At 31.1% G+C, this 13,855-nt stretch overlaps 1 protein-coding gene across 2 annotated transcripts; it reads right to left on the bottom strand.

Annotated features, from left to right (window-relative positions):
- Window positions 1-2,237: 2,237 nt before the first annotated feature.
- Window positions 2,238-12,673, bottom strand: LOC108724356 (lipopolysaccharide-induced tumor necrosis factor-alpha factor homolog). Of its 2 annotated transcripts, none has more exons than XM_018450701.1 (4): window positions 12,418-12,673; window positions 4,748-4,932; window positions 4,206-4,473; window positions 2,238-2,852 (listed from the first exon to the last, which is right to left on the bottom strand). In XM_018450701.1, the coding sequence occupies exons 2-4, from the start codon at window positions 4,914-4,916 to the stop codon at window positions 2,750-2,752; spliced, it is 540 nt and encodes a 179-aa protein (XP_018306203.1). In that variant the 5' UTR covers window positions 4,917-4,932; window positions 12,418-12,673; the 3' UTR covers window positions 2,238-2,749. The 2 variants fall into 2 exon arrangements, with proteins under 2 accessions (XP_018306203.1, XP_018306202.1); XM_018450700.1 differs by having other exon boundaries at window positions 4,748-4,922.
- Between the last annotated feature and the right edge of the window lie 1,182 nt (window positions 12,674-13,855).

Below are 13,855 nucleotides of genomic sequence, written 5' to 3'. Positions count from 1 at the left end.
AATATATACTATTAAACTGTATATAATACTAATTTAATACTATTTTTTAAAAACATATTTTATTTTCTATAGCTATAAAACTTTAAAAAAATAAAAGATTAAACATATAACATAAGAAATTTAAGTGATTGAGAGAAATACTGCTGTCATATATCTTTTGAACTCTTCGTCAAATTGGCTCGTTGTGGAATGTTGTTTGTTCGACCACTTAAGTCGATATATAGGCAGAATTATGTCATATATAAAATAAGAACAATGGATAGGTCAATCTTTTTTACATATCTAGACTTATTATGGATTTCGAATATGAAACTTATAATCAACAAATGTATGCATTGACATTTTGATAAAACATTATGTCATTATAAATTCATCTACATTAAATATATCTGCAGTCTTAATATAAATATACCATTAAAGCCAAATTAAACAATAAAATCATAGACATATTATATATTCATAATGTTCTCAGGCAGGAATTATCAAGAATATAATATTATCCTTGCAATTAGAATATTAAGCTATTAAAAAATATAACTTGCGGTTTCGTACAACCAATGACTATTCTTAAGTATAAATATAATCAATGAATAAAGCAAATGGAGAAAAAAAACAGGAAGGTAAGAAAAAATGAAAAATACATCGAAAAAATTGTACTCGTAATAACGTTGATTTTATGAGCAATCTGGAGATATATATGTATATGCATGCGTGTGCGTGTGTGTGTTGTGTGTGTGCGTGCGTGTGTGTGTACATATATATACATATATACGCACACATTGTTAATAACCTTCTGAGGACCGGCGTGTTTTTGATCGACTTTTTTATTTTAAGGGCTAGAACTTTTTTATCAATGTTGAGTGGCGAAAAAGGTGGCGTCACTGTCGAGTCCCTAAAGGGGTCTCCGGTCCTCCAAAGATAAATAAGTAGAGGGGAAAACATAAAAAAGTTCTCAAGGAAGCGTGTAAAAGCTATCAATAATCAATATGAAATTTGAATCACATATTAATCTATTAGTAAAGGTTGACAGATGATTCTTCAATAAAACATGGAAGACTGTTAGGATTTTCGAAGTATCATAAGAGGTATTGAAAAAGTCGGAAAACTCGTGGCTCTTTTGAAATACAACATAATGGAATAGCACTATTAAAACTTAAATAAGCCCGAGAAAGTTCTGTTCGGCACCGCGAAATATATTAGATTATCCTACTTCTCAGTTGAGAAGTACCTACTTCTCAACTGGATTCTCAATTTAACTTGGAATAAAGAGAACACGGGACACACTGAATTACAATGCCGTAAAACACGAAACTTCCTAAAAAAAAATCTCTCTTCTGCTGCCCTAGTGCTTATCAGTTTTATTTCGATAATATTGTACGCATAAGCATAAATAATTTGTAATAAAATAAAAAATAACATATACTCTTATTATAATAGATGTTTGCAATCTTTTTTCATTGTACGTAAAATATATATGCTCTTTTTTTATAATACGCTTATATATAATATATACTCGGTTAAATTAGCAGAGGAACGCTTAGATATACACGCTTATGCTCCCGCATATCAAGTTTTCTAGAGAAAAAATTAGATTCCTCTCTTTGTAATTATTATTCCTCTCTTGTAAATATTATTCCTCGTGATGTCATATTTAATATAATACAAAAATAAAAATACACGATAGTATTACTTTGGACACGAGCTAAGGCAGCTTTCATGGTTTACATTCTTATCCTGTTCTCTATTTTGTTTGCAATCATATACATCATATAAAATAATGTAACTAAATTTGATAAGCACTTATACAATTATTACTACTTAAAATAATTACTTAAAAAGTATTCTTATATAAAGAAAATCGATATGAATATTTTTGTATTTAATGTAAAGCAATGAAAGTGTCCAAAAGAATTCTCGTGTCCAACTTTCCAACAATAAAATCGCAAATATATTCTTATTTTATATTAAAAATCTAAGAGCTGCAATAATACTTCTGTATAATATACTAGACTGTTAACGATAATATTCAAAATAAAGTTAAACCCTTTATTTAAATAAATTTAATCGTGAAATTGTAAAATTATATATATATAATTATATATACATATATGTTATATATACATATATAGATGATTTTATGTGTGCATATATATATATGTGTATATATACATATAGATATGCATAGAATAGTTAATCAATATTCCTTTTTTATTAATTTATACACAAGACCTCTGCAATAAAAAAGGGAAAAAAAATATCAATTCTTTTCGCATATAAATAAGAATATAATCTGCCTTTGCAAAATATACCTGTAATCCTTTCCTTACAATCACACTTTGTATCACTTCTTGCTTTACAATTATAAATTGTAAAGTATGTTGCGCACACTAACAATCTAGTATATTATTACTATATAAAAGTCCGTGATATTAGTGATATCATGTCATTCATTTGTCATACAAAAGTTCACAATACTCATCAGAGTTCTCAATACTCATCAATATCTACAATTCGTATCACGTTAGATTAACCAGGACTTGTGTTTGATATCATTTGCATGTTGTAACATAGTAATCTTTCCAAGTCTGAAGAATCAAACATGTAATATGTAACTTACATGGATGTTTTTAATAATCCTTTCTTTCCGTTGTTATGTGCGATAAGCAAAGGATATCGAGTAGCTTTTTGTAGAATTGCAAAATATCTCGATACGCGGGAGGTTGGAACTTACGTATGCGCGTGAACAAAATCAACCTTTCCATGTGCCAATGTAATTTTTGCAGTTTGGACAGAAGTGATGAACACTCATGAAAGCATTCATACAATATGGCAGGCATGAGCAAAGGCAGCATCTGAAAAAAAAAAGAGAATACTAAATCTATAATAAAAACTATTTCTAAGAAAATTTATAAAAACTAAATGTAATTGTATTTTGTAAGAAATTATATATACAAATTACAATAATTATCAATCTGAGAATAATAATTTATGTTTCAATAACTAATAAATATTCAAAAATAAAGGAGGATGTTAAAAAGAGGCCGATTTTTGCTTACAAAGGTGTAAGTATTATAAAAGGAATAGCGTTTTTTATAGATTTTGATCTTCTGAATAATATTAATAAAAAATTCGGGATCGATAGGGAACACCTTGAAAATTAAGCATGAACATGATATATTTTAAGAAATTTCAATATTCTTATTTACTTTCTAAGATGTTCCCCACATGCCACGAATTTTTTTAATAATTTTATCATATTCAGGAAGTCACCTTGAAAAGTAAACAAGAATATTGAAAAATATGACAAAAACAGCCAATACAAGGTCTTCATATGATTAAATTCAATCTATTCAGAATTCAAGTGCGTTTCGATCCTATGGATTGGATCCTCTTCAGTGTATATTAAATTACAATCAAAGATGGTGGATTGGCATAAATAGTTAAAACCAAGACATCGTTACACTTTTTTTTTGTTCAGTATAAAATCATAAAGCAGCTTCATCTGTAGTATCTCGTTGAATAGGATATGATACTACTACGCTTATTGAAGAATATTGAAATTTCTTTAAATATATCATATTCATGTCAATTTTCAAGGTTCCCTATCGATCCCGAACTTTTTATTAACATTATCGTATTCCAGTCAAAAACCGGTTATAAAAAACCCTATTCCTTTCACTTACACCTTTGTGGGCAAAAATTGGTCTCTTTTTAACATCCTCCTTTAGATTTTTATTGCTAAACAATTAACATTAATAAATTCAAGAAAAATATATAAATATACATCAAAATCGGAGGAACGAAAAACTTCGTCAAATATAATCGACATATACAGAGTGTACCAGTAGAATCCGGACAATTTTCAAATTAAAATTCCCACTATATAATAATTCGTCAGCCGGCAATTAGACGACATTCAAGTAAGCCTGATTCATTAGGAACAAAAACATAATAAAATTCTTTGGAAATAATAAAATTCTTCGGGTAACCGAAGAACTTTATTATATCGGGCACGGTACGTCCAGCGCGAAGATTTTTAGCAATCGCGACTCTCCGGTTATATTCTGAACACTTCTTAACCAGCTCGACCACTAATTCGGTGGGAATTTTAATTTGAAAATTGTCCAGATTCTACTGGTACACCCTGTATATCTCCATGCAGTAAACGCGAATTATAAATATGTACAAAGCAATTCATCACTCACCCAAGTAAGCAGAGTATGACGCAGCAAATGTGAGCACTTGGCTGATGATCCGATATTGTGGTAGTTTTGATATCGGCGTGACATGTCGGACAGGACATTTTCACTGCATTCGGCCCTAGGGCGAGCACTACGTGTTGTTGAATGACCCGCACTTGTGTCCGTGGTACGGAATTCGATTCGGCATTGAAACGCGATTGCGATGTTAGTCGGCTCGAACTCTGGAAAACTGATGGCATAGGCATCGTCGTTTGATTTGGTGGTTGATTGTCTGAAATTATATAAGATTTATATAAGATTTAATCTCTATCCTACATCTTACTTTTCTTTATCATTAATTGAAAAAAAAAAGAATTAACATTAATAACTTCTATATAAAAGAAATAGATAAAAAATATATGCTAGCAATTGAGTCACAAATTTACAAATAAGAGACATTTTTTAATTGTACTATGCAAGCCTTGGAAATTAAAAATTTCACATTTCAACTTAATTTTATATTATCAAAAAGTGCCAAATCCACTTTGTATCAAAATATTACGTACATGGCATAGGCATTTGTATTGGCGCATTTCCTGGGGGATACGGTGAGGGAATAACTGGAGGGTGCGTAGATGCTCCTCCTGTGTTAGCTATGGCTTCCTCGTAAGACGGTGGAGCAGTTGGCAGAGGAGCCGAAGGTTGTGCGTTAGCAAAACCCAAGTTCTTCTCCATTTTCCCCTGAAAAGAACTGAGTTTGAATTCAAAACAATTATGTCCAAATGATAATATACATTAAAATACTAAAGCTATGTAAATTATCATTTTCAAGTCATAAAAGTAAAAAGACTTTCTCGTAAAAGTATTTTCTCATAAATCTTAAATTTTCTTTTTGACATTGTCACTAGTTTATATAAATAAATAACAATCTCTCTACTCACTCTCTTATTACTAGGCAAACATGTACCATCACATAATTAAAAAATAATGTGATATAAAAATAAATAGTATAGCTCGGTATTTACATGAATAAATAATTTTATAATTTTATGATTCATATAATTATAATAAATAGAGAAATCAGGAGAATTCATTCAGGAATTTTTACATGCACCGAGAAAATAATATTAAATAATAGCATATTTTATGTTTACAATAAAATGCCAAGTAAGCAAAAATATGCAAATTTATTATAATTTTATCCGTAAAAAATCGAATAGAGGATTATCAAATATCACAGTCGCCCATAAATTTTTACAATACACACGATTAAAATGCATTTCCTTTTTTCGCTGCACATATATAACATTAACCTTGATGCATTCAGATAAGTTTCTCGGAAAATGTATAGATAGCGAAGTAACGTATATTTCGTAGTATTTTATCATTTTCTTGTGCAGGCATTCATAAAGATAACACAACAATACGATAAGGTCAAATCATCGCGTGAATTAAAGGTTTGTTCGCAAGCTCCAACATGCTTTAACATGCTCCTACCATAGCTTGGAATGAGTAAGAGCTATAATAGGAGCATATTAGAACATATTGAAGCACGCGATGCGAACAAACCTTCTGGCACGCTTATATATAATTGTTGCTAAGTATTATGTTATTATCATGCCACTAAAAAGATTTATTATCGAAGATTAGCAAACCTTTCCGCGGAATATTTGCAATGTTAAATATCTTAAACATAAAAAAATTATGTTATTATTATTTAATTATACTTCTTCTTCCTCTTACATTAGGCCTCTGGCCTGTGTTACACCTCTCTCATATGCTTGTGGTGCGCTGATTATTCAATTGCCACAAGCATATGGGACCTACAGTTTTAACGCAATAATTGCAAACGATGGATTTTTCGAGAGACACGAGCGTAAATATTTTGGTTCCTACCAGGATCGAATCAGGGACCTCTGGCATGATAAACCAGCGTGTTGTCTGCCATATCACGCTCGCGCTAGCCATTTAATTTTACATCACAAAATCTAAATATATTTCAATGATTTAAAATCCATACACCATTGTCTAACAAAGAATGAAAATCACGCATTTAAAAACGTCTTTGTTCAAAGATAATAGCTACTAGTAATTAAATTAAGTATCTTTGAGAAAGGAAAGATTCCGTATTTTTTAACAAGAAGAAAATAAAGTTGCAACAATTTGATACAATTGTCTGCAAATACAAGTACAGGAGATTCTTGATACTTTGATTTCAAGATCCAGTGGAGATTTAAAAATTTTTTTTAATATATTACATCAAGAAACTATAATCTACGTAATGCATACGAAATAGTCTGGGAATCGCGGCATATAATGTGATTCGTAATAACATCTAAATGTAAATAACGAACAAGCTCACACACATTTGTGCTGGCGCGCGAATAGAAAGTTGGGCGGATGTTAAGTAACAGAGACACGATATATATATTTGCCAGTGGAGTCGCACGTAGAAAGCTTAAAATCCCGAATGCATACTGGTGCCTCGTAATATTATACTTTGGATGGATATGGTATCTTATTTTAAAGCCGATACGTTATTCAAAAGCGTGAATGCATTTACGCTGCTGTGCTCGAACAAACATGATGATTTACAATACATTAACATAATATGATGAGTGAAGCACTATACATAAAGTGTCTCAGAGATTTTCCACCGTTTTGTCTGTAAATTTCTAACTTTAGAGTAATCATTGATAAAAGTAGATATTTTAAATTAGAAATGCGATACATATCTATTTATAGTTAACCTTTTCACTGTCGAATTAGATTTTTTTCAGCAGATTTTCTTGAAACTTTGCTTACCCACGTTTTTTGATTCACTGATTCCGAATCTGAAGTCAGATTTTGCAAATTTAATATGGCGGATCAAATATGATTTTTTTTATAAACAATAAATTCTGCGATAAAGCGATATTTATCAGGCAGCCATATATTGTAGCTATTTTGAATTTTGATATTATCTTTATCATTTTATTTTATATCTCTAACATAACCCAAAAAAATGAATCTACTGTAAAATATCCAAATTTTCACTAGTTTATTAGGTGATGGCGGCCATATTTGGTCAAATTTTTAAATCTCAATACTTTCCAAAAAATCGATTTTTTTCTTTAAAAAATCACCTTTTTTCGACTTTAATTTGATATAAATAATTACATATAAACAATTGGGTTAAAAAACATATCAGAATATATTACGTAACTATTTAGCTATCTGAAAAACTAAACTTCACAATTATTTTTGCGAAATTGTGAAATTTACAAGGCAAAATCATATAAAAAAGAAGTGGGAAGCATACTTCCCACTGGCAGTGAAAGAGTTAAATTATTTGTAGTTAAAATAAATATTTTAATAGTTAAGATACATTTATAATATACATTATTAAATCGAATAACGCTCATGGCAAAGTTTCATATAGCTTTCTTATATTTGTATTTATTTATTTATTTATTTATGTATAATTATTTCAGAAATTAATTATCTTAAGAGAAACTCTGTTACAAAAGAATATTTCCTTTTTCTCGCGTATTGTTACCAAGCGTATTATTACCAAGCAAAATGAATTGTTTTAATCTCCATTTCCGTGTTATTAATGCTTCCGCCAGGAAACGGAAAATCATGTAAACGGAAAGTCATTAAGGAATATAAAATCGGATCTTAAAAGAAGCTTCTATGAAATCATTTTTAATTGACAATAAATACAAAGGTACAGAGCCCGTTGCATGAAATAATTCCGCGTCGCGATTTTCCCGGAGCTTCTACGATCACACGCTCGGTTCTGATCGGATAAGAATAAAACAATAAACTATGAACAATACGAATATAATAAAGTGAATACTCCCACTATTTGTTTTGAAACTTAAGATAATAACGCAAAGTCATATTAACGTTATATGATTTATATATTTAAATTTCGTTTTAATTAATTTATTTTTACGTATTTTGGCCATAAAATTCTATAAAATTACTCACACTATCTGTAAATTCTTTCATTAGTATCAAATTTTTCTTTAAATAATTTGTTGTGAAAATTACGATATTTGTTTTACATTTGGAGTATATAAACAAATATATAATGTGTTTAATGTTTTTATAAGATTATTCTTCTCTCTCTAACTCCCTTTTATGATTTTTATGATCTTTCTTTAAAATTAAATTTTTATAATAACTTTTTATAACATCTGTATTATACATGGAATTCAAGGATATAGAGCACAAGCGTTACATGGTGGACAGCACGCGATTCTACCTGCGGTCTGTTCACGTTGCTTACACTTTTTGCATTCAGCATCTCCGTTTTCTCTCTTTTCAACGCCTAATATATATCTAACTCATTTTAAGATCAACAATTTTTGGAGATTTCAAGCAACGCGAACAGATCTCTGGTCTACCATAGGGGACTCGAGTTTGATCCCCAGCAGATCCAAGAAATTGCCACGCGCTCGTAGCTCCTTTTTAGCAATCTGGCAACCAAAACTATAAACCTGTTCTTTTTGGCTGAACTTTTTTTGTACCAGTTCATCTTTCTTTCTCTTCTTTCTTCCTGGAGAGAAAAGGAAAAAAGTGATTGTGATTGCGCCGAAACATTCGGACATTAACCACAATCAATCTGAAACGCTAAATAATATAAATATAATGAGGAGCCGAAACATTCGGACATTCCTATAAGTATATGAAATAATCCCCTCTAAATTAATTCGGTAAAGAACTTATTGCGGAAAATATTATCTCAGCCAAGATTCGACTAGGACCTCTCGACTTTCCGGAGCGAGTGCTTTATTTTTTTTTTAATTTAAGTGAAAAATATATATACATGTTATTAATAATTTTGTAGTGTTAAATTAATGTAAAAAAAATTAAATTTAAATAACATAAGCTTAAATTTTGGCTACGTTTGGGAAATGTGCTGTCAGTGCGATTGATTGTGTCATTCTTATCATTCGTTAGAAAATAAGCAACGATAAAATAGCTCAATAGAGCTAACAACACGTTCTTCGAACGCAACAATATAAGCTAAATTTATTTCAATGTTCAATTTTTTTCTTATAAGATTCTACAAAAATCATTAATAGTATGAAATAAAGTGGAAATAAAAGGTTAGGTTCTTCGAAATATAAAGAGATAAAAATGCTTGTAAGTATCAATTCTAGAGGAGAAGGTGGTATTATGGCACCTCAGTTACATTTTACACAATAACTTTGTTAATAATCAATATTTAAGTTTAAAACTTGACAATTACATTCGTTAAAATGTTGTTGAATCGATTCTGGACTCAAAGTTACGAAATATTTATTACTTAGGATATTATTAATAAAAATATGGCGACATTGCATAATGACTCAAAGAAAAAAATGGGTGGTAATGTGACCTTCCATAAAAATAGCCTTAAAATATCAGTTTTATTTAGAAAACAATATTTGGTTACAAAATTAACAAAAAAGTAAAACATTTTAAAATGTATGCAAATGAATGTATATATATTCACATAACTTCTGCATATAAGCTCAGTACTAAAAATCTCAGTACTAAAAATAGTATACGTAATATAAACTATAGATTAACAGTAGAGCTACAATCGATTATCAAATAACTATTTTGATATGAAAATCTCAAAACTGAGATCGTGAGTAATCAATATCCATAGAGGGCCACATTAGCAAAATGCTATAGTATTATTTAAATTTGCATAACTCAAAATATATGCAGTCAAATAAAATGTTAAATAGTAAATAACACACTCAAAAATACATATATTCATGTGATAATACGCTCAAGTTTAAGAAAAATGAGGAAGTAGGCGTAATTAAATGCTAAAGTGCACCTCAGAAACGTTTCGAAATACTTGAAAGTAAAAATGCGTTATAATAAGTGCTGGTTATTGAGTATTGGTAATATTAGCATCATGGTGTAACGGCGAGCTACTGAATATCTAACTAATAATTCCATAAGTAATCATTAAAATTCGCTATATAATAGCAGAGATATTAAGGAAGGCCACAATATATACAATGGCCATAATACCACCTTCTCCTCTAGTTTTTCGTTTATTACATTAAATTTTTATTAACTAAATCAATATAAACGTTTTGAACCATCTTTAGTACAATAACCACATATTCTAAATTATAAATTCGCGCATGTCATCGTAGAAATCAAATAATGCAACCAAAGTCAGATCTATCAGACAATTCAAATTATAGAGATCCAGGAGAAATTCGCAAATATATTTTTTTATGTCATTCATGAGGAAGTTTAGAAAAATATTCAATCTCGTATATAAATATACTAGATCTTTATGATTTGAATTGTCTGACTTTGGTTACACTGTTTGATTTTCACGACATATAAGCGACTATAATGATGACACGCGTGAATTTATATTTTTCAATATATACTATTATTGTACTGAAAATTAATCAAAACTATGAGTCAAAAAATTTACTAAATTAACAATATTTAGACAGGCAATTAAGAGTCAGCGCCGAAATTTAAGTTGCGCTATGTGTTAAATACGTCGCAATATCAATCTAATATAACAAGAAATATTCTATTAATTTATGTCATATTCTAATAAAACCTAATATCTGATTTTATTAAATTTAGAAATAGTTTTGGAATGTCACATAGATTATCAGGTTTTAATAGAATATGTATGACATATTATGACACACATAGCGCAACTCAAATTTCGACGCTGACTTCTAATTGCCTTGTCTAAATATATTGTTAATTTATTATATGAAATTATAAGGAGTCCTCACTAATTCTTGTGTACATCATTCTTAAGTTATCGAAAGATTTACATTGATTTAGTCAATTAATTAAAATTTATACATATAAAAAACTAGTGTTGGTCTTACTTAGTCTTATAGGTCTTTTATCTCTTTGATCAATAATATATGTACATGTTTTATTTAATTTCCTTTTATAAATAACTTTTACAAAAATTTTATGATGTTTGCATTGCTCGGAATATTTTATACTATAATATGTCCATAAATAATAATAAATACAGATGTGTGTGTGTGTGTGTTATAAGAAGCTATTAATTTAAAAAATTTGATAAAAGTTATAAAAGAATAAAGACGAGATAAGAATAATAAAGTTCTGATCTGACTCAGATAAACAGTTATCTGGTTTCCCAACGTGAGTCATCTGAATTTTTCGATAAAAGTTTTAGAAGCTACAAATCAGAACGAATATTTCAATATCTAAAAGGTGAAGATGTTTTTCAAACTTCGATTTCTTTTTTTCTTATAAAATTCAACCAAATCATTAAGGATGTATCTGAGATACAATCGTTGACAAAAGTCCCCCAAATTCGAAATATTTGCGAAATAACTGCGCCAAACGTGTAGTAAATCTAGTGATAACTTATATAAATGGTAGATAATACAATATATTTATTTTTAAAAAATCATTTTTGCCGCACTTACGTAGTCTACCAGTGATTGACGCATTTCAAAAACAGCAAAATTGAATAATTTCTTTGAAATCGTATTGTGAAAATTAATCTAATTTTGCAAAAAGTTCCAGTAATTTAGGATGTATACGTATAAAAAAAATTAAATTTTTGGTACTATTTCTTCAATACTTTTATTACTAATTACATTCGACAAAATTGCGTTCGAGAAAATGTCTCTTATAGAACTTTAATACTAACACTGGCCAATTAATTACTTATTTTCAGTATTAAGAATACTATTAATAATATTTTTAATACTTAAAATAAATTATTAATTGGCCAGTACTACTATTAAATTTTTATAATCATCATAATTAAAATAATAATTACTCTCTAACGGTTCGGTGAATCTACTTGAATTTTTTTCTAGTGTATTATAGATAACAAGGAAGAGTTACCCGAAATTTCATCAATTTGGTACTATTTTTGGAATAGCTCAGATACATCTTTAACAGCAAAAAATACATATTACGTAACAATTACATATACGAGAAAAATGTTAACCGAGAACAAAAATTAACCTTCGCAATTGACAGATAAAATACCAATTACGAGCATGCCGATAAACATTCGTATATAATTGACATATAAATATCATTCGCGATTAACGCACGAACTCGTGCGCGTAATGATCGTAACGTTGAACATCGCGGACAAGGTGAGCGACGTTGCGAAAAGGAAACGCGGAAAAAACGAAGCTCATCGCTTCTGAAACGCTTCATCGAGCTCGTGGGAAGAATGTGCCGACGAGGCAGAAATATTACTCACCGTGTGTCCTACAGGCGAATTAAGCAACCGTCTATAGTTCACGTAATCGTCGAACAAATTAGGTTATCGTTCCTCGGCTCGATCGGAGCTCGTCAAATCCGATGACCTGGCGACGGAACACAAATTCGCGCGTCGCGAAAAATTCTCGACGGCACGTCACTGCGACTCGCGGCCTTTTACGTGCAGTGCGTTATTATATTCCTCGCTTATCGGAGAACGAGAACGAAAGGAAAACGCACGGAGTACACTGCGGTATTATGTACATATACGAAGAAAAGCCGTCACGTAAGTCACGTTCTACCGCGATCGGAACGACGACCGAGCGACCAAGTGAGAAACTGATCTCTCGCGGACGTTCGCAAGACTTGGTTTCTTTCGGTAATATCACGTACTTATTTACCTGCAATCGCTGCGCAAATACCGACTGTGACAATAATCGAGCTGACGATACCGACTGTGAAACGTACTTCATTGGTCTAGTTTCCACCGAGGTTTCGAATCGGGTCAGAATGCAAGAACCAACCAACTACAGTCGAGCATTCCCCTGTTACGATCGAATTACAGGGAAATGATCGACTGTAGTTGGTTGGTTCTTGCATTCTTGATTTTCGTCGTACGACGGTCTGCATCCAATCAGAAAACAGGATTCCGATAATACGAAGCAAAATTCATCGGAATTCTGTTTTCTGATTGGTTGCAGAGCGTCGTACGACGAAAATCGGATGCAGGGTGAATCCAGCATAAGGGTACATCCAGTTATTCATTGCGAGTGAAAATTTATAGTTCATGTCACATGTACTATAGATCTTCAGTCTTACAGACTGCAGTAAATATAACGTTACGTATAGTTTCCCCTTTATATGATACGTTATCGCACCCGCATTATAGCGATTCAGCAGTGTGGCCGTGAGGCGTGTGAAGTCAGTCACCTTTTGACGCATGCGCGTTTTGGAGAGAGAAAGCGAAGATGATGCCGAGTGCCAAAAGTGCAAGCAACACGAACAGACCTATTGATTCAGCAGTGTGGCTGTGAGGCGTGATGAGACGTCGATTTATGCGGGATCTATAAAGCCTGCCGCACACGATGCTTGTTTTTCTGCTGGATTCCTAGCTAGATTAGAATGTTAGGGTGAAATCACACAGTGCGGAAAAAGACTGCGGAATAGAGAATGCGTCATTGAAGCAACCAATCAGCGCTATTCCGAATAGCGCTGAATAGCGTTGATTGGTTGCTTCAATGGCTGCGTTCAGCAGAACGTTTGTTTTGCAACTGTTGGAAGTTTCTTTCGCGCTAATTGGATCATACTTTTAGATCTAGAAGAATGGTCCTATCTCAGCAGACAATCATAAAACGGTTGCAAAACTGTTGAGTCTGCTGAACGCAGCCAATAGACGCATTCTCTATTCCGCAATCTTCTTCCGCACCGTGTGATTTTAC

This window comes from Mycetomoellerius zeteki, unplaced genomic scaffold (assembly GCF_001594055.1).
Source record: "Mycetomoellerius zeteki isolate Tzet28-1 unplaced genomic scaffold, Tzet1.0 scaffold292, whole genome shotgun sequence".
Classification (NCBI taxonomy): Eukaryota; Metazoa; Arthropoda; class Insecta; order Hymenoptera; family Formicidae; genus Mycetomoellerius; species Mycetomoellerius zeteki.
Note: the sequence above shows the minus strand (reverse complement) of the source record. Positions and strands in the feature narration are given on the sequence as shown.